The sequence below is a fragment of the Somniosus microcephalus genome, chromosome 5 (assembly GCF_052327205.1).
Source record: "Somniosus microcephalus isolate GS21.2 chromosome 5, FLI_Smic_1.0, whole genome shotgun sequence".
Lineage (NCBI taxonomy): Eukaryota > Metazoa > Chordata > Chondrichthyes > Squaliformes > Somniosidae > Somniosus > Somniosus microcephalus.
Window position 1 is genome coordinate 16,112,723 of NC_140991.1, and position 26,697 is coordinate 16,139,419.

The following is a 26,697-nucleotide window of genomic DNA, read 5'->3' on the forward strand; positions in this document are numbered from 1 at the left end:
AGTGCAGCACTCCCTCAGCACTGCACTGGAGCGTCAGCCTAGATTTTTGTGCTCAAGTCTCTTGAACCCACAACCTTCTGACTCGAGGGGAGAGTGCTACCCACTGAGCCACGGCTGACACAGGAACAACATTCAAAAAGAGAAAATATTAAACTGCAATGAGGAGGAAAACTGGTGCCATTCATTATTAAGGGCAATCCTCCCAAACCTACAAAAGCAAAAGCCTTGCACTGGTGAGAATTGGAATTAATGCACAAATACAGGTTCTGCTATAGCTACAGCAATATTAAGTACACTTGCACTTACTTAACTGCCACTTTGTTTATAAATTTTTTACAGCAAATATACTTCTTATGCCTCATTGAGTAAACAAATTAGCACTGCATTCAATATTAAAATGATTTTCTTTATTGTACTGATGTAATGAAGCACTATACAGCATTGCCTGAACAGACAGCTACTGTGAGAAAATACTTTCATTACTTTCATCTCCTGTTGGCTAAATGCATAAGTAGTCATCTTCAGTGACTGATGCCAACCAGCGATGGAACAGACAGCACGGCCTGCAAACAAAAAAAGCGACTGGAAATCCACAGTGAGATAGAACTCTCCCTCCAGAGTTTGGGTTTGCATCTGTAAGGCTTCCAACTGAAATTACTGTTGACAGTCTTGGTCTAGTTCAGAGCACGTCCATGTCTGCAACACCAAATGCTATCCAGTCCTGCACTCAATGATCAGCCGAACTCTGAAGAGGTGACGCGGATGATTCGGTGTGGGGGAATCAGAATGTCACACCATGTGGTACTGAGGCACACACCAGAAGGTCTCAAGTTCAATCCCTGGTCTGTGCCTGCATCAGCGTAAACCCGTCCACTTGTAACACCGGAAGCTCACGGCCAAACTGTGAAACAAGAATCAGCAGGTCCTGTCACTTCTGCAGTGTTGAGCAGGGGCCTTGCTGTAAACGAATAAAACATTGAATTCAGCAGCAGTGAGTACACTGCAGTGGGGGTTAGGAAGCACTTTCACATTTCCAATTGCTCTCACGTGTTGTGTGCTCACTCACTCTGGGTGAAATGCTGGGATGGCCCCCGAGTACAAACAATATGGAGGGGTGCGGGCAATATTTTTATGCAAGTGTTCACTGAATAATCACTTTCCAGCTAATACACGTTACACATTTTGAGGAAGCAGCGCTTGCTTGTCTCTCTTGGCTGGCCCATTAGTGGTGCTCAGAGCAGTTAGAAATACAAACAGTGCCCTCTGGTGACAACACATCACAGTCAGCCAGGAAAAAGTGGAGGCGAGGGGTCGGCAGCGAGTCTACTCACACCAGGTCGTAGAAACACACAATTTGCCAACTGGACTGCACGGCAGCTTTACCTGTTACAGATTCTTTCAGGTAAAAGTGCCTTTCTTGGGGCGGTGGGGGGGGGGGGGGGGGGTTGAAAAAAAATTACAATATATTATATTTCCAAGATTATATATATGGCCCCAATGGGATAGTCGTGACCCCACTAAAAGGGCGACATAAAGGGCGATTCACTTCTAAGTGGGTTCTGCATTCTGGATGAAGGAGGAGAGTTCGTTGGACAATCGGTGGCGCTGACCGTTCCAGCGGAAGTGCGACGGCGGTCTGCTCTCGGGGCCGCTGCCAGTGTATTCGAAGTGGGCACTGAGCTCGAAGGCCAGGGAAGACTTGACCAGCCCGACGCTGCCCGACCTCTCCGGGGCCGGGTGATACACTCTCCCGTTCTCCGGCATGAACAACCTTTCAGGCTCGAACCTCACGGCCAGCTTGTCGCCGCCCCCGCCGTAGGACAGGCGCTCCCCTTCCCACCCCCCATCTTTAATCAGGTGCGTGAACACGACTGGCAGGTCGTCACAGCGCACAAAGTTCCGCTCCCTCCCGCAGCGCGAGACGTAGGGGAATTCCAGGTAGCGGCCCGTCGAGTTCTTCCGGAGTTGCTTGAAGAAGAAAACGAGGAACTGCTTATCTGTTCAATATCAACAGAAAGAGAAGTTTAATTAAACGGAGTGGATCGAGTAACAGGCAGCATTTCCACCGCGCGCTCAGTCACCACAGTAAAACAGCTCCTCACCAATATATCCAATTGGGAATTCAGGAGAATCTTCTTTACTCAGGGAGTGATGAGAATGTGGAACTCGCTACCGGATAGAGTAGTTGGGGTGAATACCATAGATGCATTTCAGGAGAAGCTAGATAAGTACGAGCGGGAGAAAGGAATAGAAGGATATAGGCCTGAGATGAGGAGAAATTTCTTCACTCAGAGGGTGGTGAATCTTTGAAATTCTCTACCCCAGAGGGCTGTGGAGGCTCAGTCATTGAGTATATTCAAGACAGTTCGATAGATTTTTGGATATTAAGGGAATCAAGGGATATGGGGATTGTGCAGGAAAGTGGAGATGAGGTAGGAGATCAGCCATCATCATATTGAATGGCGGAGCAGGCTGGAAGGGCCGAATAGCCTACTCCTGCTCCTATTTCTTATGATATGCTGATAGGGTGTGATGAAGTAAGGTGGGAGGAGGCTCGTGTGGAGCATAAAAACCGGCATAGGCCTGCTGGGCCGAAGGGCCTGTTTCTGTGCTGTACATTCTATGTAGTTCTCTTGGATGGTGTGGTGCAGGGCTAATCAAACTGCAGCCTGAAGGCCACCTGCCACCTCCAAGCCCTGGCAATCCCGTCCTCATAGTTCAGAAAACTTGGTCCTATTTGCGCTTATATTTCTTATTTGCCGATTTGTCCTGTTTGAAATTGGTGGGCCCAGAGGTTTGGGTAGGGTATGGCTGCATTTAGCACTGTTTCCTCCTTGGTGGATCAATCCTAAATCACAACACCGAGATCCGTTAGCATCAGCAACTTGCGATGTATCCCAACTGATGGGAAAGTGGTTTCAAACTTCACGGGGCGCACAAAGTTCCACGGAACGTAAATATGCGACCCACAAAATAAAAGGACTGAACCCCCCCCCTTGTTTAGTTGGTAAACGCACTGCATGATGTGGAACTGACCAAGGTTTAATTCCCAATCTATAATGATCTGATGTCAGCCGTGGCTCAGTGGGTGGTGCTCTCGCCTCTGAGTCCTCAGAAGGTTGTGGATTCAAGAGACTTGAGCACAAAATCTAGGCTGACACTCCCAGTGCAGTGCTGAGGGAGTGCTGCACTGTCGGAGGTGCCAGAACTCAATGACAAACGGTCATCGACCTGAAATGTTAACTCTGTTTCTCGCTCCACAGCTGCTGCCTGACCTGCTGAGTATTTCCATCATTTTCTGTTTCTATCTGAGTTCTCCCCAGTGTCCTGGCCAATATTTATTCCCCAAACAACACTACTAAAACAGATTATCTGGTCATTATAAGAACATAAGAAATAGGAGCTGGAGTAGACCATTCGGCCCCTCGAGCCTGCTCCGCCATTCAATAAGATCATGGCTGATCTTCTACCTCATCTCCATCTTCCCACACTATCCCCATATCCCTTAATTCACCTCGTTCCCAAAAATTTATCGACCTCTGTCTTGAAAATACTCAACAATTCTCCACAGCTCTCTGGGGTAGAGAATTCCAAAGATTCACAACCCTTTGAGTGAAGAAATTTCTCCTCATCTCAGTCCTAAATGGTCTATGCATTATTCTGTGACTGTGACCCCTGGTTCTAGATTCCCCAGCCAGGGGAAACATTTTCCCAGCATTAACCCTGTCAAGCCCCTTAAAATTTTTATATGTTTCAATTAGATCACCTCTCATTCTTCTAAACTCTAAGGAATATAGGCCTAGTCTACTCAATCTCTCCTCATAGGGCAATCCCCTCATCCCAGGAACCAATCTAGTGAACCCTCACTGCACTCCCTCTAAGGCAAGTATGTCTTTCCTTCGGTAAGGAGACCAGGACTGTACACAGTACTCCAGGTGTGGCCTCACCAATGCCCTGTATAATTGGAGTCAGACTTCTTTACTCTTATACTCTAATCCCTTTGTAACAAAAGTTAACACACCATTTGCTTTCCTAATTGCTTGCTGTACCTGCATGTTAACTTTGTGATTCATGTACAAGGACACCCAGGTCCCTCTGAGTGCAAACATTTCCCAGTCTCTCACCATTCAAAAAATATTCTGCTTTCTGTTTTTCCAACCAAAGTGGATAACTTCACACTTCCCCACATTGTATTCCATTTGCCATGTTCTTGCCCACTCAGTCAACCTGTCTATATCTCTCTGCAGCCTCCTCACAGCTTACTTTCCCACCTAACTTTGCATCATCAGCAAACTTGGATACGTTACACTCAGTCCCTTCATCTAAGTCATTAATCTAGATTGTAAATGGCTGAGGCCCAAGCACTGATCCTTGCGGTACCCCACTAGTTACAGCCTACAAACCTGAAAAAGTCCCGTTTATTCCTACTCTCTATTTTCTGTCCATTAACCAATCGTCAATCCATGCTACCATATTACCCCCAGTACCATGGGTCCTAATTTTGTGTAATAACCTCTTGTGTGGCACCTTATCGAATGCTTTTTGAAAATCCAAATACACTACATCCACTGGTTCCCCCTTATCCATCCTACTAGTTACATCTTCAAAAAACTCTAACAGATTTGTCAAACACGATTTCCCTTTCATAAAACCATGTTGACTCTGCCTAATCGTATTATGATTTTTCTAAGTGCCCTGTTACCATGTCCCTAATAATAGATACTAGCATTTTCCCTACTACTGATGTCAGACTAACTGGCCTATAGTTTCCCGTTTTTTCTCTTCCTCCTTTCTTAAATAGTGGGGTTATGTTTGCTACCTTCCAATCCTTGGGGACTGTCCTGGAATCTAGGGAATTATCTCATTGCTGTTGTTAGAGCTTGCTGTATGCAATTTGGCTGTCGTGTTTCCTACATTACAACATTGACTATTTAAAAAGTATTTATTTGGCTGTAAAGCTCTTTAGGACTCCCGAGGTTGTGAAAGGCGCTATATAAATGCAAGTCTTTCTTTCTTGACTCCAGCCAGGAGAGCAGTAGAGTCCTAGAAATGGCTTTAGTATTCTGGGGCAAAGCAGATCTGAGAGCTTTGACGCTCAGTACCTAGACTCGCCTGAAGAATGGGTCACCGGGAGGAGGTACAGGGAGGGGGCTGGTGCCTAAGGAACCAAACCCCAGCATGAGGGGTGAGAAAAATATTAACATACTAAAACATCACTTGGACCCAATTTTCTTTCTTGAATCACTTAATTTTCTTCTCACTTCCCCATCTCTGGACCTCCCCGAAGCATGCACGAGTAGTTCGCCACTTGGAACGTGCAAGACTGGTCTCGGAACAATTCGTTCTCCGTTTCTCCCTTCCTGCTCTGGCTTCTGCCGGTGCCATCCTACAACGGCGTGGCTAGTTTCTGAGACTGGCCATGTGGGGAACTATGGAAGAGCATGAAAGTTCCCCCAGTGTGTATTGGTGCCACCCAGATCCAACCATTAAACTGGAGTTATTCTCCCACGGGCTGAACTGCCCTTTAGTGAAGAACATTTTATCAAGGTCACACATAAACCAACGTCCAAATTATTGAGGAACACTCAATGAATCACAGATCGGATCAGGCAGAGGAGCTGCTTTTTAAGGTTGAGTTTACAGTGAAAGACAAAAATAAATCCAAGGTATAAAGAAAAGGAGTCCTGAATGGTACAGTCCATTAGAACATTCACCTCTCACCTCTGGAACTGGGCTTCCATTTGGTCCGAACTGACAGGGTGAAAGACTCCTCTCATCAATGACTGAATTAATTTTACTTAGGACTCTTACAGATCGATCTCAAACCCAGCTCCTAACTGTAATCCAATCTTACATTGTCAGTCGTGAAAGGTATAGTAGTGGGGCAAATGGAGATAGCACAGAAGGAGTTGCTTTTCTAAGGCTGGAGCTAGTGTTGAGGCAGGTTTAATAGAGCGTTTCTCCATAATCTAACTGGCAATACCCAACACGAGAGAGATGGATAAAGAGCCTAGGTGCTAAAAGCAGAAATGTGCTGACTCCCAAGAATTGACAGCATTCACCACAAGGGACACAAAGATTCATTGGAAAAGATTTTTTTTTTTAATTGCTTCGAAACGTGAGACTGAGGATAATTCGGTACTGGGGAAGCGTTTAGAAACAGTAATCAGGGACAAAATTAACAGTCACTTGGACAAGTGTAGATTAATTAAAGAAAGCCAGCACGGATTTGTTAAAGGCAAATCGTGTTTAACTAACTTGATTGAGTTTTTTGCTGAGGTAACAGACAGGGTTGATGAGGGTAATGCAGTTGCTGTGGTGTACATAGATTTCAAAAAAGCGGTCGATAAAGTGCCACATAATAGGCTTGCCAACAAAGTTGAAGCCCATGGAATAAAAGGGACAGTGGCAGCATGGATACGAAATTGGCTAAGTGACAGGAAACAGAGAGTAGTGGTGAACGGTTGTTTTTCGGACTGGTGCAAGGTATACAGTGGTGTTCCCCAGGGGTCGGTTCTAGGACCACTGCTTTTCTTGATATATATTAATGACTTGGATGTGGGTGTACAGGGCACAATTTCAAAATTTGCAGATGACACAAAACTTGGAAGTATAGTGAAGTGAGGAAGATAGTGACAGACTTCAGCAAGACATAGACAGGCTGGTGGAATGGGCGGATACGTGCAGAAAAGTGTGAAGTGATACAGTTTGGTAGAATGAGGAGACGACATATAAACTAAATGGTGCAATCCTAAAGGGGGTGCACGAACAGAGAGTTCTGGAGGTATGTGTGCACAAATCGTTGAAGGTGGCAGGGCAGGTTGAGAAAGCAGTTAAAAAGGTTTACGGGATCCTGGGCTTCATAAATAGAGGTACAGTGTACAAAAGTGTGGAATTTATGATGAACCTGCATAAAACACTGGTTCGGCCCCAACTGGAGTATTGTGTCCAATTCTGGGCACCTCACTTTAGGAAGGATGTGAAGGCCTTAGAGAAGGTGCAGAAAAGATTTACAAGAATGATTCCAGGGATGAGGGACTTCAGTTACGTGGATAGACTGGAGAAGCTGGGGTTGTTCTCCTTAGAGCAGAGAAGGTTGAGAGGAGATTTGATAGAGGTGTTCAAAATCATGAGGGGTCTGGACAGAGTAGATAGAGAGAAACTGTTCCCAATGGCAGAAGGGTCGAGAACCAGAGGACACAGATTTAAGGTGATTGGTAAAAGAACCAAAGGCAATGTAAGAAAAAACTTTTTTATGCAGCGAGTGGTTAAGATCTGGAATGCACTGCCTGAAAGGGCGGTGGAGTCAGACTCAATCTTATCTTTCAAAAGGGAGTTGGATAAGTATCTGAAGGAAAAAAAATTGCAGGGCTACAGGGAAAGGGAGTAGGATTAGCTGAGGTGCTCTTGCAAAGAGCCGGCATGGGCTCGACAGGCTGAATGGCCTTCTTCCATGCTGTAACCAATCTATGATTCTATGAATTTTCACCCTATATTTCAGTGACTGAATGTTTGTTAGAATAAACTCAGTACTTAAGGACATATACTCACACATGTACTCCCCGCAAAAATTCCTGCTTCTAAGTCACGTTACCAACAGAAGGCTCTGAATGGAAGCCACGCATTTCTCCATGGAGGAAGAGAGATCAGACTATATACTCCACTCACTCACACTACTGGCCAGTTCAGTTTAGTGGTCTGAGAGTAACTCAGTAATAGGATTTGAGGACCTCCAAGAGAGTGGGTGATGGACAAAATACAACTTGCTCACCAATTTGTTTTTCTGAAGTGAAATGTTACTTCGGGAGGGGTTTAAAGTCTCTATGTTCTGTAAAATTTGAGAAAATGGGGACATTTCTGTACTTTATTATATACGGTTTAGAAACATAGACATAGAAACAGAAGATAGGAGCAGGAGTCGGCCATTCGGCCCCTCGAGCCTGCTCCGCCATTCAATGAGCTCATGGCTGATCATCCAAATTCAGTACCCTGTCCCTGCCTTCTCCCCATATCCCTTGATCGCTTTAGCCTTAAGAAATATATCCAACTCCTTCTTGAATATATTTAATGAATTGGCCTCCACTGCCTTCTGTGGTAGAGAATTCCACTTTAGTATTAATGTGTTTAGTATTCATTATGAGTGATAATAGAAGCCACCATTCCTTACCCAAGGTGAAAATGGGAGTCTTGCGATGAATTGTCTACTAGACCAGGCCAGAGTGATTGATCTGGATATGGGTCAGGATACAGGGTCTTTGCTCTAAGCAGGTAGTTAAATTCACAACATTGTCAGGTCCTCAGAAAACAGACGATAGTTTGCACTTTTTGACAGAACTTCTGTGGACTGCTTAATCTGTAAACAAATCGGACCAGTAGTTTTAGTCAGTCTGAGGTGGTATGTCGGAGATTTTTTTTGCCTTTCGGGAGAGTCAGGAGAATGCAGGTGATCTCCACTGTTCATACCGCAATCCTAGGCATGCTAACCCTTACATAGCACGCATAAGGGGGCCTTTCAGATCATAGGAGGCTTGATCTGCTTATGAAAGCCACATTTTTATTGTCAACACAAGACAAAAAGTGTGAACTGTAACAAGTCCGTCCATATTATCTGATCCTAGGGTAAGGTTTTTGTTTCTGTGTGTCAGATGTACTGATTCAAGTCTAAGCTAGGGTCGGCTCACTCCCGGCAGGGTAACACTCACCTTTAAAGCAAGTGATGAAATTTTTCACTTTTGTGTCATCAAGGAAGAGCTGAAAGAAAACACAGAACAGTGTCACGCCCACATCTCACACAAGCCATGTCTACTTCGCTCCAAGTGCCCAGTTCATTTTGCATCCTCGCCCTGGCGTGCCACATTCGAAGAGGATTCCCCCTCACCCTGAGATACTCCACATTCGAAGAGGATCCCCCCTCACCCTGAGATACTCCACATTCGAAGAGGATTCCCCCTCACCCTGAGATACTCCACATTCGAAGAGGATTCCCCCTCCCCCTGAGATACTCCACATTCGAAGAGGATCCCCCCTCACCCTGAGATACTCCACATTCGAAGAGGATTCCCCCTCACCCTGAGATACTCCACATTCGAAGAGGATTCCCCCTTACCCTGAGATACTCCACATTCGAAGAGGATCGTCCCTCCCCCGAGATACTCCACATTCGAAGAGGATTCCCCCTCCCCGAGATACTCCACATTCGAAGAGGATCGTCCCTCCCCCTGAGATACTCCACATTCGAAGAGGATCCCCCCTCACGCTGAGATACGCCACATTCGAAGAGGATTCCCCCTCACCCTGAGATACTCCACATTCGAAGAGGATTCCCCTTCACCCTGAGATACTCCACATTCGAAGAGGATCCCCCCTCACCCTGAGATACTCCACATTCGAAGAGGATTCCCCCTCACCCTGAGATACTCCACATTCGAAGAGGATTCCCCTCACCCTGAGATGCTCCACATTCGAAGAGGATTCCCCCTCACCCTGAGATACTCCACATTCAAAGAGGATTCCCCCTCACCCTGAGATACTGCACATTCAAAGAGGATCGTCCCTCACCCTGAGATACTCCACATTCAAAGAGGATTCCCCCTCACCCTGAGATACTCCACATTCGAAGAGGATTCCCCCTCACCCTGAGATACTCCACATTCAAAGAGGATTCCCCCTCACCCTGAGATACTCCACATTCAAAGAGGATTCCCCCTCACCCTGAGATACTCCACATTCGAAGAGGATCGTTCCTCCCCCTGAGATTATCCACATTCGAAGAGGATTCCCCTCACCCTGAGATACTCCACATTCGAAGAGGATTCCCCCTCACCCTGAGATACTCCACATTCGAAGAGGATTCCCCTCACCCTGAGATACTCCACATTCGAAGAGGATCCCCCTCACCCTGAGATATTCCACATTCGAAGAGCATTCCCCTCACCCTGAGTTACTCCACATTCGAAGAGGATTCCCCCTCACCCTGAGTTACTCCACATTCAAAGAGGATTCCCCCTCACCCTGAGATACTCCACATTCGAAGAGGATCCCCCCTCACCCTGAGATACTCCACATTCGAAGAGGATCGTCCCTCACCCTGAGATACTCCACATTCAAAGAGGATTCCCCCTCACCCTGAGATACTCCACATTCAAAGAGGATTCACCCTCACCCTGAGATACTCCACATTCGAAGAGGATTCCCCCTCACCCTGAGATACTCCACATTCGAAGAGGATTCCCCCTCACCCTGAGATACTCCACATTCGAAGAGGATCGTCCCTCACCCTGAGATACTCCACATTTGAAGAGGATCCCCCTCACCCTGAGATACTCCACATTCGAAGAGGATTCCCCCTCACCCTGAGATACTCCACATTCGAAGAGGATTCCCCCTCACCCTGAGATACTCCACATTCGAAGAGGATTCCCCCTCACCCTGAGATTATCCACATTCGAAGAGGATTCCCCCTCACCCTGAGATACTCCACATTCGAAGAGGATTCCCCCTCACCCTGAGGTACTCCACATTCGAAGAGGATTCCCCCTCACCCTGAGATACTCCACATTCGAAGAGGATTCCCCCTCACCCTGAGATACTCCACATTCGAAGAGGATTCCCCCTCACCCTGAGATACTCCACATTCGAAGAGGATTCCCCCTCACCCTGAGATACTCCACATTCCAAGAGGATTCCCTCCCCCTGAGATACTCCACATTCGAAGAGGATTCCCCTCACCCTGAGATACTGCACATTCGAAGAGGATTCCCCCTCACTCTGAGATACTCCACATTCGAAGAGGATTCCCCTTCACCCTGAGATACTCCACATTCGAAGAGGGTCCCGCTCACCCTGAGATATTCCACATTCGAAGAGCATTCCCCTCACCCTGAGATACTGCACATTCGAAGAGGATTCCCCCTCACTCTGAGATACTCCACATTCGAAGAGGATTCCCCCTCGCCCTGAGATACTCCACATTCGAAGAGGATTCCCCCTCACCCTGAGATATTCCACATTCGAAGAGGATTCCCCCTCACCCTGAGATACACCACATTCGAAGAGGATTTAACCCTCACCCTGAGATACTCCACATTCGAAGAGGATCCCCCTCACCCTGAGATACTCCACATTCGAAGAGGATCCCCCTCACCCGGAGATATTCCACATTCGAAGAGCATTCCCCTCACCCTGAGTTACTCCACATTCGAAGAGGATTCCCCCTCACCCTGAGTTACTCCACATTCAAAGAGGATTCCCCCTCACCCTGAGATACTCCACATTCGAAGAGGATCCCCCCTCACCGAGATACTCCACATTCGAAGAGGATCCCCCTCACCCTGAGATACTCCACATTCGAAGAGGATCCCCCTCACCCTGAGATATACCACATTCGAAGAGCATTCCCCTCACCCTGAGTTACTCCACATTCAAAGAGGATCCCCCCTCACCCTGAGATACTCCACATTCGAAGAGGATTCCCCCTCACCCTGAGATACTCCACATTCGAAGAGGATCCCCCCTCACCGAGTTACTCCACATTCGAAGAGGATCCCCCCTCACCCTGAGATACTCCACATTCGAAGAGGATTCCCCTCACCCTGAGATACTCCACATTCGAAGAGGATCGTCCCTCACCCTGAGATACTCCACATTCGAAGAGGATCGTCCCTCACCCTGAGATACTCCACATTCGAAGAGGATTCCCCTCACCCTGAGATACTCCACATTCAAAGAGGATCCCCCCTCACGCTGAGATACTCCACATTCGAAGAGGATCCCCCCTCACCCTGAGATACTCCACATTCGAAGAGGATTCCCGCTCACCCTGAGATACTCCACATTCGAAGAGGATTCCCCCTTACCCTGAGATACTCCACATTCGAAGAGGATCGTCCCTCCCCCGAGATACTCCACATTCGAAGAGGATTCCCCCTCCCCGAGATACTCCACATTCGAAGAGGATCGTCCCTCCCCCTGAGATACTCCACATTCGAAGAGGATTCCCCCTCACCCTGAGATACTCCACATTCGAAGAGGATCCCCCCTCACGCTGAGATACGCCACATTCGAAGAGGATTCCCCCTCACCCTGAGATACTCCACATTCGAAGAGGATTCCCCTTCACCCTGAGATACTCCACATTCGAAGAGGATCCCCCCTCACCCTGAGATACTCCACATTCGAAGAGGATTCCCCCTCACCCTGAGATACTCCACATTCGAAGAGGATTCCCCTCACCCTGAGATGCTCCACATTCGAAGAGGATTCCCCCTCACCCTGAGATACTCCACATTCAAAGAGGATTCCCCCTCACCCTGAGATACTGCACATTCGAAGAGGATCGTCCCTCACCCTGAGATACTCCACATTCAAAGAGGATTCCCCCTCACCCTGAGATACTCCACATTCGAAGAGGATTCCCCCTCACCCTGAGATACTCCACATTCAAAGAGGATTCCCCCTCACCCTGAGATACTCCACATTCAAAGAGGATTCCCCCTCACCCTGAGATACTCCACATTCGAAGAGGATCGTTCCTCCCCCTGAGATTATCCACATTCGAAGAGGATTCCCCTCAACCTGAGATACTCCACATTCGAAGAGGATACCCCCTCACCCTGAGATACTCCACATTCGAAGAGGATTCCCCTCACCCTGAGATACTCCACATTCGAAGAGGATCCCCCTCACCCTGAGATATTCCACATTCGAAGAGCATTCCCCTCACCCTGAGTTACTCCACATTCGAAGAGGATTCCCCCTCACCCTGAGTTACTCCACATTCAAAGAGGATTCCCCCTCACCCTGAGATACTCCACATTCGAAGAGGATTCCCCCTCACCCTGAGATACTCCACATTCGAAGAGGATTCCCCCTCACCCTGAGATACTCCACATTCCAAGAGGATTCCCCTCCCCCTGAGATACTCCACATTCGAAGAGGATTCCCCTCACCCTGAGATACTGCACATTCGAAGAGGATTCCCCCTCACTCTGAGATACTCCACATTCGAAGAGGATTCCCCTTCACCCTGAGATACTCCACATTCGAAGAGGATCCCGCTCACCCTGAGATATTCCACATTCGAAGAGCATTCCCCTCACCCTGAGATACTGCACATTCGAAGAGGATTCCCCCTCACTCTGAGATACTCCACATTCGAAGAGGATTCCCCCTCGCCCTGAGATACTCCACATTCGAAGAGGATCGTCCCTCACCCTGAGATACTCCACATTCGAAGAGGATCCCCCTCACCCTGAGATACTCCACATTCGAAGAGGATCCCCCTCACCCGGAGATATTCCACATTCGAAGAGCATTCCCCTCACCCTGAGTTACTCCACATTCGAAGAGGATTCCCCCTCACCCTGAGTTACTCCACATTCAAAGAGGATTCCCCCTCACCCTGAGATACTCCACATTCGAAGAGGATCCCCCCTCACCGAGATACTCCACATTCGATGAGGATCCCCCTCACCCTGAGATACTCCACATTCGAAGAGGATCCCCCTCACCCTGAGATATACCACATTCGAAGAGCATTCCCCTCACCCTGAGTTACTCCACATTCAAAGAGGATCCCCCCTCACCCTGAGATACTCCACATTCGAAGAGGATTCCCCCTCACCCTGAGATACTCCACATTCGAAGAGGATCCCCCCTCACCGAGTTACTCCACATTCGAAGAGGATCCCCCCTCACCCTGAGATACTCCACATTCGAAGAGGATTCCCCTCACCCTGAGATACTCCACATTCGAAGAGGATCGTCCCTCACCCTGAGATACTCCACATTCGAAGAGGATCGTCCCTCACCCTGAGATACTCCACATTCGAAGAGGATTCCCCTCACCCTGAGATACTCCACATTCAAAGAGGAACCCCCTCCCCCTGAGATACTCCACATTCGAAGAGGATTCCCCCTCACCCTGAGATACTCCACATTCGAAGAGGATTCACCCTCACCCTGAGATACTCCACATTCGAAGAGGATTCCCCCTCACCCTGAGATACTCCACATTCGAAGAGGATTCCCCCTCACCCTGAGATACTCCACATTCGAAGAGGATTCCCCCTCGCCCTGAGATACTCCACATTCGAAGAGGATTCCCCCTCACCCTGAGATACTCCACATTCGAAGAGGATTCCCCCTCACCCTGAGATACTCCACATTCGAAGAGGATTCCCCCTCACCCTGAGATATTCCACATTCGAAGAGCATTCCCCTCACCCTGAGATACTCCACATTCGAAGAGGATTCCCCCTCACCCTGAGATACTCCACATTCGAAGAGGATCGTCCCTCACCCTGAGATACTCCACATTCGAAGAGGATCCCCCTCACCCTGAGATTATCCACATTCGGGACTTTCAAATGGAAATTGGATATATATACTTAGAAAGGAAAAATTTGCAGGGCTATGGGGACAGAGCGGGGGAGTGGCTAACTTTGTGACTGTGTCAAAGGTAAACTATCCCTCCTGTCCTTCTTGACTTGTCTGCAGCCTTTGACACGGTTGGCCACTCCATCCTTCTGCAACGCCTCTTCACCGTCGTCCAGCTGGGTGGGACTGCACTCGCCTGGTTTCATTCTTATCTGTCTAATCATAGCCAGAAAATCACCTGCAGTGGCTTCTCTTCCCGCTCCCACACCGTTACCTCTGGTGTCCCCCAAGCACCTATCCTTGACCCCTCCTACACCCGATACCCAACTTTACCTCACTACCACTTCTCTCGACCCCTCCACGGTCTCTAAATTGTCAGAATGCTTGTCCGACATACAGTTCTGGATGAGCAGAAATTTTCTCCAATTAAATATTGGGAAGACCGAAGCCATTGTTTTCGGTCCCCGCCACAAACTCCGTTCCCTAGTCACTGACTCCATCCCTCTCCCTAACATCTGTCTGAGGCTGAACCACACTGTTCGCAACCTTGGTGTCATTTGACCCTGAAATGAGCTTCCGACCACATATCCGCCACATAACTAAGACCGCCTATTTCCACCTCCGTAACATCGCCCGTCTCCGCCCTTGCCTCAGCTCATCCGCTGCTGAAACCCTCATCCATGCCTTTGTTACCTCTAGACTTGACTATTCCAACGCACTCCTGGCCGGCCTCCCACATTCTGCCCTATGTAAACTTCAGGTGATCCAAAACTCGGCTGCCCGTGTCCTAACTCGCACCAAGTCCCATTCACCCATCACCCCTGTGCTTGCTGACCTACATTGGCTCCCGGTTAAGCAACGCCTCAATTTCAAAATGTTCATCTTTGTTTTCAAATCCCTCCATGGCCTCGCCCCTCCCTATCTCTGTAATCTCCTCCAGCTCCCCCCCCCCCCCCCGAAGATATCTGTGCTCCTAATTCTGCCCTCTTGAGCATCCCTGATTATAATCGCTCAACCATTGGTGGCCGTGCCCTCTGTTGCCTGGGCCCTAAGCTCTGGAATTCCCTGCCTAAACCTCTCCGCCTCTCTTTCCTCCTTTAAGATGCTCCTTAAAACCTACCTCTTTGACCAAGCTTTTGGTCACCTGCCCTAACTTCTCCTTATGTGGCTCGGTGTCAAATTTTTTATCTTATAATACTCCTGTGAAGCACCTTGGGATGTTTTACTACGTTAAAGGCGCTATATAAATACAAGTTGCTGCTGCTGTTGAGTGAGTGGAGTAAGTTGAGTTAGTCCACCCACGGAAGTGGGCTGGTGCTCGTGTGTTCTTTAGGTATTTTTGTGATAGTATACGAACAGAAGTTACAGTGTCTCTCAATTTGTCTAATGAGAAAGGAAGATCATGAAATTGCATTTCTATCACGCCTCTCACAACCTCAGGACATCCCAAAGCGCTTCACAGCCAATGAAGTGCTTTTGAAGTGCAGTCACGGTTGTAGTGTAGGAAACACAGAAGGCAATTTACACACAGCAAGCTCCCACAAACAGCAATGAGATAATGACCAGGTAATCCATCTTTTAGTGGTGCTTATGAATCGCTTTACCTATTTTTAGCCCGGTCCACCTTTGGGTAGATTGAGGGAGTTTACATGTGTAAGGCACGGAGATCAAGTCTTAAACACAAGAGACTTTTACTGTTACACTCCCAGCCCCCACTAGTAGATATAGAGCAGTGGAAGACAATCTCCACAAGGAGCAGGCAACCAGACCGCTCGCTTAAGGGAGTGCCGTTGTACCCAAGCAGAGTTCTGCGGCTGACCCGAGTTTGTAACTCATCCTTTGAAGGTCGAGTAAATGAGGGAACATCAACAGCAGAAAAAACTGATGTATCCCTCAGAGTTAGTCAAATGGCTTCTCGTCTTCAGTACTTTATCTTCTTAAAGGGGAAGTCATCTATACACCACCTGGCTTTTCCTTCTTCTTTAAGGAGTTCTGCTGTGTGGAATTACATAGAATGTATAGCACAGAACCAGGCCATTCGGCCCAACTGGTCTATGCCGGTGTCTATGGTTCCACACGAGCCTCCTCCCACCCCTCTTTATCTCACCCTATCAGCCGCCCCCCCCCCCCACCCCCCCCACAAACAGGCTGGGACCATTTCTCCAATGTGTGCGCTTTCACCTTGTTCGGAGTTGGTTCACTGAGATACCCGTACAGAACAAGACAGACAAGGGACAGAGAGCTGGATCAATGTTGGTAACAAGGCAGCTGAAGCACATCAGAATTAGCTGGCGAGAAAGGCAAATTAATGGCTGGTGTTGGCAACTTGGAATGCACCCAGAAAAGGAGGGGAGAGGAAAGGGTAGAAAGAAACGATAAAGGGCAGGGCGTTGAGCAATAAGGAAACAGAATAACAAAACCTGACAAGAGCTGTTAAAAGGAGAGAGAGATGCAGTAACATATGCCAGAAAGAGTAGCAGTCAAGGCAGATAATCATTACAGGTGGATGGCGAGCTCACGGCCACAATGATTAGCTGCAGGCCATTCTGTATCTCTCTGTACTAGGTTCCTGGGCGGTTAAGACAATCCCCAGCGCTGGTCCCCTGCCTCTGTCCCTCCCTGTCCTTACTGATGGCCTTGTTTGACATTCCTGTGGTATCTGCCTCATTGCCCCATTACTCATTCCCTCTGCTGCCACAAAAATCATATCCAAGTTCTCCCACAGCTCTGATCCTTTCCCCCTTTTTGCTTATATTCTTTTTCACTTTGTATATTGTAGTTGTTATTCTGTAACTCAAATTTTTTTTAAAAATTGATAGTGTCTGGAAGGTCAGAAGTCACAGCAAGAGATCACAAGCTCAGTCTGTAAATAAGGAAGAATGAAAGGCACATTTATATAACGACTTTCATGACCTCAGGACGTCCTCATTAACTTTTGAAGTGTAGTCACTGATGTACTGTAGAAAATGTGGCAGCCAATATGCACACAGCAAGCTCCCACAATGAGATAACGACCACATAATCTGTTTTAGATGTTGGTTGAGGGATAAATGTTGGTAAGTACAGTACACTCCCCTACTCTTTGTCCAATAGTGCCGTGGGATCTTTTATATCCACTGAGAGGGAAGACGGGGCCTTGTTCAATGAAAGATGGCACCTCCGACAGTGCCGCACTCCCTCAGTACTGCACTGCAGTGTCAGCCTAGATTTTTGTGCTCAGGTATCTGGAGTCGGGCTCGAACCCACAACCTTCTGACTTGGGAGTCAAACGTGTTTCCCATTGAGCCACAGTTGACACCTAACAGTAGAAGTTCTCCCAAGGCACTGCTCACAGTAGGTCTGAGTATATCTTGGTTTATAGAGACAGCAGGATTATATCATGTTGTGTAAAATTTATTATCCTGTAGCAACCTGATGTGTTTCTTTAGCAGTACACGGTGTAATTCATGACTTGCTTAGATCAGTTAGAGGCTAATCGGTTACAGCAGGTACTCAGGTCAATGAGAGGTCAGGCTGACTTTCTATCTTTTTAAATACAACTCCCTGAAGTTGATATAAAAATATTTACTGTGCCTACATCAGGTCAATTAGAGGTCAGATTCACTTTTTTTTAAAATACTTTGTTATATATAAAGCTTGACAGAATTTTGCATGTCACACTCGAAATGTGACAGACACAGGTGTGTGCTGGAAGTGCCTCTATATCCATGCCCTCAGCACGTCCCAAAGCACTTTACGGCCCAGGAAATCATTTTGAAGTGTAGTCCCTGTTGTAATGTAGGGAAGCCAATTTTCGCACAGCAAGATCTCACAAACAGCAATGAGACAAATGACCAGATTATCTGTTTTAGGTGTTGGTTTAATATCTCATAACACGTTGGAATAGCTTAATTTGAGAGTTGGGTGGGGGGGGGGTGTTGGCAGGGATGCCCTCACCTAGGAGGGTGAGAGCAGGTTTTATTGGCACCTGAAGTGATCAGAGGTAATGCCCTTGGCATCTGTCCAGCTAAGAAAGGACAGACTGCAGAAATTTGAAGAGGAAGCCAGAGAGTGAGAACTCCAACAACAACAACAACTTGGATTTATATAGCGCCTTTAATGTAGTAAAATGTCCCAAGGTGCCGCACAGGAGTATTTTAAAACAAAAAATTTGGCACTGATCCACATAAGGATAAATTAGGGCAGGTGACCAAAAGCTTGGTCAAAGAGGTAGGTTTTAAGGAGCGTCTTAAAGGAGGAAAGAGAGGTAGCAAGGCGGAGAGATGTAGGCAGGGAATTCCAGAGCTTAGGGCCCAGGCAACAGAAGGCACCAATGGTGGAGCGATTATAATCAGGGATCCTCAAGGGGGCAGAATTAGAGGAGCGCAGATATCTCGGGGGGTTGTGGGGCTGAAGGAGATTACAGAGATAGGGAGGGGCGAGGCCATGGAGGGATTTGAAAACAAGGATGAGAATTTTGAAATCGAGGCGCTGCTTAACCGGGAGCCAATGTAGGTCAGCGAGCACAGGGGTGATGGGTGAACGGGACTTGGTGTGAGTTAGGACACGGGCAGCCGAGTTTTGAATGACCTCAAGTTTACGTAGGGTGGAATGTGGGAGGCCAGTCAGGAGTGTGTTGGAATAGTCAAGTCTAGAGGTAACAAAGGCATGGATGAGGGTTTCAGCAGCGGATGAGCTGAGGCAGGGGCGGAGACGGGCGATGTTACGTAGGTGGAATTGGCGGTCTTTGTTATGCTGGATATGTGGTCGGAAGCTCATTTCAGGGTCAAATATGACACCAAGGTTGCGAACAGTGTGGTTCAGCCTCAGATGTTAGGGAGAGGGATGGAGTCAGTGACTAGGGAACGGAGTTTGTGGCAGGGACCGAAAGCAATGGCTTCCCTGCTTAAGTTTAGTGCCAATAAGTTTCAGAAAATCTGTTAGTCAGTAAATTTTATTTAACCTGCTAACAGGGTTACAACATAGATTAAAATTCAATGTAAACATTTTTCTGTTCATTCACATATTATATGTAAAAACAAATCAGCTTGACAGTTCATACTTGGCCTCGTCTCCCTAGAGTTCTCAGTCTGCCTTCCAGAAGATGGGAGAAAAGCACTCAAGCCTTGTGCAAGATTACAGTATCCAGTTCCTATAATATGGGTTTCATTGTTACGGCTCACTCGATCACTAGATAGTGAGAAGTCAAGATAAACTCCCGATCATAAGGGACATGGGGGTCCACTCACAGCGAGACCAGCCACTCTGAACCCGAGAGAATATCTACAGCAGACCCAGAATTTGTAACACTGGTACTAGTTTTCCTACAACAGTGACTACACTTCAAATGTACTTTGCAGAACACCTCTGTTCAGTCCGTAAGGGTGACCCCAAACTTCCGGTCTCCTGTCATTTTAATTCACCGCCCCATTCCCACTCGGACCTCACCGTCCTCGGGCTCTTGCATTGTTCCACGGAAACCCAGCGTAAGCTCGAGGAACAGCACCTCATCTTCCGATTAGGCACTTTACAGCCTTCCGGACTCAATATCGAGTTCAACAATTTCAGATCATAACCTCGGCCCCTATTACATTTTTATATACATTTTTTATCCACACCTTTGTTTTGTGCCCTTCCCCCTTTTTTTCTCTCCCACATGGCCGCTGTCTCCCATTCTGCCAGCGCATTTCACACCTCATCTAGAGCCGTCTTTTGTCTCTTTACTAGTCCGATCACCATCTCGTCTGGTTTTGAATACCTCTTAATGTCTCTTCACTTCTCTTTTGTTCTTTCATCCCCATTTCCCAGCCCCCAAACTGGCCTTTTAATCTGTTTCATTTCCTGTGTTTTTTCAGTCCTGACGAAGGGTTTCGACCTGAAACATTGACTCTATTTCTCTCTCCACGTATGTTGCCTGGCCTGCTGAGTTTTTCCAGCATTTTCCGTTGTTATTTCAAATGTACTTCATTGGCTGTAAAGCGCTTTGGGACGTTCTGAGGTTGTGAAAGGTGCTATATAAATGCAAGTTTTTCTTTCTTTAGTAAATGCATCTCCGTATCCAACTTCACTGACAAATAGGAGTTAATTGAACTTAACTTGGTGTTGTACTGCGATCCTGAGGGGATTGGGATGACTGTGACAATTTAGGCCATGTTGGTTAGTAGTACTTTACAGCAATCCACAATATTTAACCCTGGTTATGGTATTGTGTGTTATCATAGATGTTACTGAATAAAGTAGTATTGGTTAAAGCATCCCTGTGACTGACTTCATAGAATGGTTACAGCACAGAAGGCAGCCATTCGGCCCGTCGAGCCTATGCCGGCCCTCTGCAAGAGCACTTCGGCTAGTCCCACTCCCCGCCCTTTCTCTGTAGCCCTGCAAATTCTTTTCCAATTCCCTCTTGAAAGCCACAATTGAATCTGCCTCCACCACCCTCAGGCAGGGCATTCCAGATTACAACCACTCACTGCGTAAGAAAGTTTTTCCTCATGTCGCCTTTGGTTCTTCTGCCAATCACCTTAAATCTGTGTCCTCTGGTTCTCAACCCTTCCACCAATGGAAACAGTTTCTCTCTATCTACTGTCCAGACTGCTCGTGATTTTGAACACCTCTATCAAGTCTCCTCTCAACCTTCTCTGCTCTAAGGAGAACAACCCCAGCTTCTCCAGTCCATCCACGTAACTGAAGTCCCTCATCCCTGGAACCATTCTTGTAAATCTTTTCTGCACCCTTTCTAAGGCCTTCACATCCTTCTTAAAGTGCAGTCTTCTTCTTCTTAGGCAGTCCCTCGGAACCGAGGATGACTTGCTTCCACATTAAAAATGAGTTCGCAGGTGAGTGATGAGTCCAATGCGGGGCCTACAGTCTCTGTCACAGGTGGGGCAGACGGTGGTTGAAGGGGCGGGTGGGTGGGGTGCTTGGGTTGACGTGCGCTCCTTGTGCTGCCTGCGCTTGCTCCCGGCGAAGAGACTCGAGGTGTTTGGCGCCTTCCCGGATGCTTCTCCTCCACTTTCTGCGGTCTTGGGCCAGGGATTCCCAGGTGTCGGTGGGGATGTTACACTTTTTCAAGGAGGCTTTGAGGGTGTCCTTGAAGCGTTTCCTCTGCCCACCTGGGACTCTCTTGCTGTGCCGGAGCTCTGAGTAGAGTGCTTGTTTTGGGAGTCTCATATCGGGCATGCGGACAATGTGACCCGTCCATCGGAGCTGATTGAGCGTGGTCAAAGCTTCGATGCTGGGGATGTTGGCCTGAGAGAGAACACTGACGTTGGTGCGCCTATCCTGCCAATGGATTTGTAGGATCTTGCGGAGGCAGCGTTGGTGGTGCCTCTCCAGTGCTTTGAGGTGCCTGCTGTACATGGTCCATGTCTCTGAGGCATACAGCAGGGCAGGTATCACTGCTGCCCTGTAGACCATGAGCTTAGTGCCGGGTTTGAGGTCCTGGTCTTCAAACACTCTCTTCCTCAGGCGACCGAAGGCTGCACTGTGCCCACAGTACTCCAGTCTTTGATGACTGGCAAATGAGATTTAATTATAATTCAACCAGTGTTGTATTGTGGTCCTGTTGTGATTGATTTGGCTTGGGTAGTGATTGATATAATTTAGACTGGGTTGTGTGTGACAGTCCAATAGGCCATCTAATTTAGGTACCTTATAAACCTTAGACATGAATGATAGATCTTTTAATTAATACAGATTGCATTTTGGTTTCTGCCTTGGATGCCTCCCATCGTTCACTGGGCTGCCAACGCTCACTGTCCATGGTCGCACATGAAGAATTGGCCACTTGGATGAGTTACTGTAGTCCGAGTTAATGCCTTCAGCATAAGGAAGACAGCAGAAAAAGGAAAGTAACATTTCAAACACATTCCCTGCTCCGCGCTTCCACTGCCAGATCCAGAGTTCTAAAACTAGGAGTTTGTCAGACTCCCCACTCCAGGAATTCAAGGATGCATTTAAAGGAGAAGTTTATTCTGTGGAATTGTCACACTATTTCATAACGTTATGCAGGGAGACACCTGTACATTTACTAAGGGCTAGATGTTCCACCCGGTGACCAGGAATGGGAGGATCGTTAGTCCAAATTAGCGCCTTTCAGTTGCCTCCTTGGTTTCTGTGTTTTAACAGAACCATACATATGCAGCACGGAAGGAGGCCATTCGGCCCATTGTGCCTGTGCCAGCTCTCTGGAAGCATGACCCACAGGGAATGCCATTGTCCCGCTCTCTCTCCCCATGTTCCTGTATAGGAGGTGCTGCGGGTTAGGGGCAGATTGGAAGCAGGACATGGTGCACAATGCTTCTCCCTGCTGTGACATTATAAGCAAGGAGTGTTCCCCACCGCGCACCATTTCATTCATGTTATCACCAGAATATAACTTCATGATATATTCACGAGGGCGGCTTAAAGTACATTCCCAGGCTGCCTCGAACCCGCAGTTTTAAAGAAATCTCCCTCAATCGTGTTGTGGGTGGGTGATAATTCAGTGGTGTACTCTGCCCCTTTAAGCACTGAAAGCTGGTGTTCTGCAGTAACAATGTCTGCTCCTGTCGCCTTCTGTAGATGTAGTGCTGCAGCCACCTCTAGTGGCAGAACATCAAAGCCACACTAATCCTTATCGTTATTCTGATGCAATACTTGCAATCATGTAGTAACAACTGCCCCTTCAGCACACGACTGGATCTCATCTAACGTCCAGTGGGGATGATGATCGGGAGCAGGAATGCTGAAAGTGTTTGTCCTTTCTCGTGTTGGATGAGATCAGCACAGACTGGGCTTCCAACGTACTTGTCCCTGGTCTGTCTGGCTCAGTTACTATGCTTTAATATTAGCATATACACATATCACTTTATTATTCATCAGGTCCCCGCTTAGAACCATAGAACCACGGACGTTCACGGCACAGAAGGGGGCTGTTCAGCCCATAATATCCCTGCCAGCTCTTTGCTCGAGCAATCCAACACTGACCCCACTGTCCCGTTCACTGCCTGTATCTTCCTCTGCTTCAAACGTTTGTCCAATTTTCCCCTTAAAAGATGCAATGGTCTCTGCCTCTCAACCACTCCCTGTGGAAAAACATTCCATGCACAAACCATTGTCGATCATTTTATATTGATGATCATTTCCTTACTGATCATTTTAAATTGATGACTGTTCAATTTAAGTATTTATTTATAGTCACATAATGTTTACAGGTTATTTTCACTTGCAAGCCCTGAGGTACTTGTATTCACACTAGTGATAGCCCACTTGGTAGCCTTTCTTTCCCTTTTGTAATAGTTTTGTCACTTGTACCATCTACAAGATGCACTGCAGCAACTCGCCAAGGCCTCTTCGGCAGCACCTCCCAAACCCGCAACCTCTTCCACCTAGAAGGACAAGGGCAGCAGGCGCATGGCAACACCACCAGCTCCAAGTTCCCCTCCAAGTCACACACCATCCTGGCTTGGAAGTATATCGCCGATCCTTCATCGTCGCTGGGTCAGAATCCTGGCACTCCCTCCCTAACAGCACTGTGGGAGTACCTTCACCACACGGACTGCAGCGGTTCAAGAAGGCGGCTCACCACCACCTTCTCGAGGGCCACTAGGGATGGGCAATAAATGCCGGCCTTGCCAGCGACGCCCACATCCCATGAACAAATAAAAACCTTTGACATGTGACAGGCACTGATGGAATGGGTATGTCTGGCACGGGGTTTGCCCATCACACCCGTCTATGAGCACATTTTGTGTCTGCGTCACACTCCAAAGAAAAAGTTTATAAAACTAAACTTGGTATTTGGGGGCACTGGTGGATAGGAACATACGAAAACGGCAGGCAGAAAATGAGTAGCTGGTCCCTTGTACCTGCCCCAGACCACTGGAGCCATCAGCACGATGTGCAGTAGCAGTAAAGGGAGCAGGCAGAATCACCGTCTGCACAGTCAGAGGATCACAGCACGAGCAGGTGACTCTGAGTTTGCACAGAGTGCGGGCCAAGGCATCGTATTATGGGAAAGTCATCCAGATATTGGAGAGGGTGCAGAGAAAGGCAGCTAGGCTGACGGCTGGGTTTAGGCACCCGGGTTAGAGGGGAGGGTGCAGATGCTGAGCATGTTTACATTTGAGAAGAGAAGGCTCAGGGCCGATCTCATCGATGTATTCAAGATGCTAAAGGCTGTAGACGAGGTAAAGATCAATACCTTTAACAAAGTCACAGATTCTACAAGAAGGCACATCCTTGAACCTAAATGAGGGAGACTGAAAAGACAGAGGATGGTGAATGTGTGAACAGGCTGCCTGGGGAGGTAGTTGGGGACCGATTGTATCAGAAAATTCAAGAGGGAGTTGGATAAGTACCTGGAGGATAATATGGTAGAAGGATACGAGACAGAGATTTCCTAGACACTGGGACTGGCCAAATGGAGAACTGCCTCTTCCAGTCCCGTACATTTTTATGGCATATATTCAGTGGGTAGCACTCTCGCCTCTGATCCAGAAGGTGGTGGGTTTAAGTCTGAGCACATAATCCAGGCTGACACTCCAGTGCAGTGCTGAGGGAGTGCTGCACTGTCGGAGGTGCAGTGCTGAGCGAGTGCTGCACTGTCGGAGGTGCCGTCTTTCGGATGAGACATTAAACCGAGGCCCCGTCTGCCCTCTCAGGTGGACGTAAAAGATCCCACGGTACTGTTGGAAGAAGAGTAGGGGAGGTGGGGTGGCTATGTTAATAAAGGAAGGAATCACTGTAATACAGAGAAATGATATTGGGTCAAAAGATCAGGATAATGAAACAGTTTGGGTGGAGGTAAGGAATAATAAGGGGAAAAAAACACCAGTGGGCGTAGTCTATCGGCCTCCGAACAGTGGCAACTCTGTTGGACGGAGTATCAATCAGGAAATAGTTGAGGCTTGTAATAAGGGAACATCTATAATTATGGGGGATTTTAACTATCATATTAATTGGACAAATCAAATTGGGCAGGACTGCCTTGAGGATGAGTTCATTGAGTGTATTAGGGATGGGTTTCTTGAGCAGTATGTAATTGAACCGACCAGGGGGCAAGCAACCTTAGATCTGGTCCTGTGTAACGAGACAGGATTAATTAAAAATGTCCTAGTAAAGGATCCCCTTGGAATGAGTGACCATAACATGGTTGAATTCCATATTCAATTAGAGGGTGAGAAGGTTGGATCTCAAACAAGCGTGCTAAGCTTGAATAAAGGAGACTATGAAGGTATGAGAGCGGAATTGAGCAGAGTGGATTGGGAAAATAGATTAAAGGGTAAGACGATACATGATCAGTGGTGTACATTTAAGGAGTTATTTTACAACTTCCAAAAAATATATATTCCACTGAGAAGAAAAGGGTGTAAAAGAAAAGACAGCCATCCGTGGCTAAGTAAAGAAATTAAGGATAGTATTCGACTAAAAACAAGGACATATAAGGTAGCCAAATTTAGCGGGAGGACAGAGGATTGGGAAAACTTTAAAAGACAGCAAACAATAACAAAAAGATTGATTAAGAAAGGGAAGATAGATTATGAAAGTAAATTAGCAAAAAATATAAAAACAGATAGTAAGAGTTTTTATAGTTATATAAAAAGAAAAAGGGTGGCTAAAGTAAATGTTGGTCCCTTAGAGGATGAGACCGGGAAATTAATGGTGGGAAATATGGAGATGGCAAAAACACTGAATGAATATTTTGTATCAGTCTTTACAGTAGAAGACACTAAGAATATTCCAACACTGGACAAACAGGGGGCTAAAGGGGGGGGGAAGGAGCTAAACACGATTAAAATCACTAAGGAAGTGGTACTCGGTAAAATAATGGGACTCAAGGCGGATAAATCACCTGGACCTGATGGCTTACATCATAGGGTCTTGAGGGAAGTGGCGGTAGGGATTGTGGATGCATTGGTAATAATTTTCCAAAACTCCCTGGACTCGGCAAAGGTCCCGGCAGACTGGAAAACTGCTAATGTAACACCCTTATTTAAAAAGGGCAGTAGACAGAAGGCTGGAAACTATAGACCAGTTAGCCTAACATCTGTGGTAGGTAAAATTTTGGAGTCCATTATTAAGGAGACAGTAACAGGACATTTGGATAATCATAATTTAATAGGACAAAGTCAGCATGGTTTTATGAAGGGGAAGTCATGTTTGACAAATTTGCTGGAGTTCTTTGAGGAAGTAACATATAGGGTGGATAAAGGGGAACCAGTGGACGTAGTGTATTTAGACTTCCAAAAGGCATTTGACAAGGTGCCGCACAAAAGATTATTGCTTAAGATAAAAAATCACGGGATTGGGGGTAATATTCTGGCACGGATAGAGGATTGGCTATCTAACAGAAGGCAGAGA

General features: G+C 47.2%; 1 protein-coding gene across 2 annotated transcripts in view; it reads right to left on the minus strand.

The window, feature by feature from the left end:
• Nucleotides 1–385: 385 nt before the first annotated feature.
• c5h8orf82 (chromosome 5 C8orf82 homolog) overlaps nt 386–26,697 on the minus strand; it is a 34,856-nt gene continuing 8,544 nt past the window's right edge. The window contains exons 1-3 of one of the 2 annotated variants that reach the window (XM_085987362.1): nt 24,696–25,021; nt 8,703–8,751; nt 386–1,997 (exon numbers count right to left, since the gene is read on the minus strand). In XM_085987362.1, coding sequence (XP_085843488.1) covers nt 1,549–1,997; nt 8,703–8,751; nt 24,696–24,788 — 591 coding nt within the window. In that variant the 5' untranslated portion in view covers nt 24,789–25,021 and the 3' untranslated portion in view covers nt 386–1,548. Of the gene's footprint in view, nt 1,998–8,702; nt 8,752–24,695; nt 25,022–26,697 lie in introns of those variants that run through there. The other variant, XM_085987361.1, reaches the window with a different exon arrangement.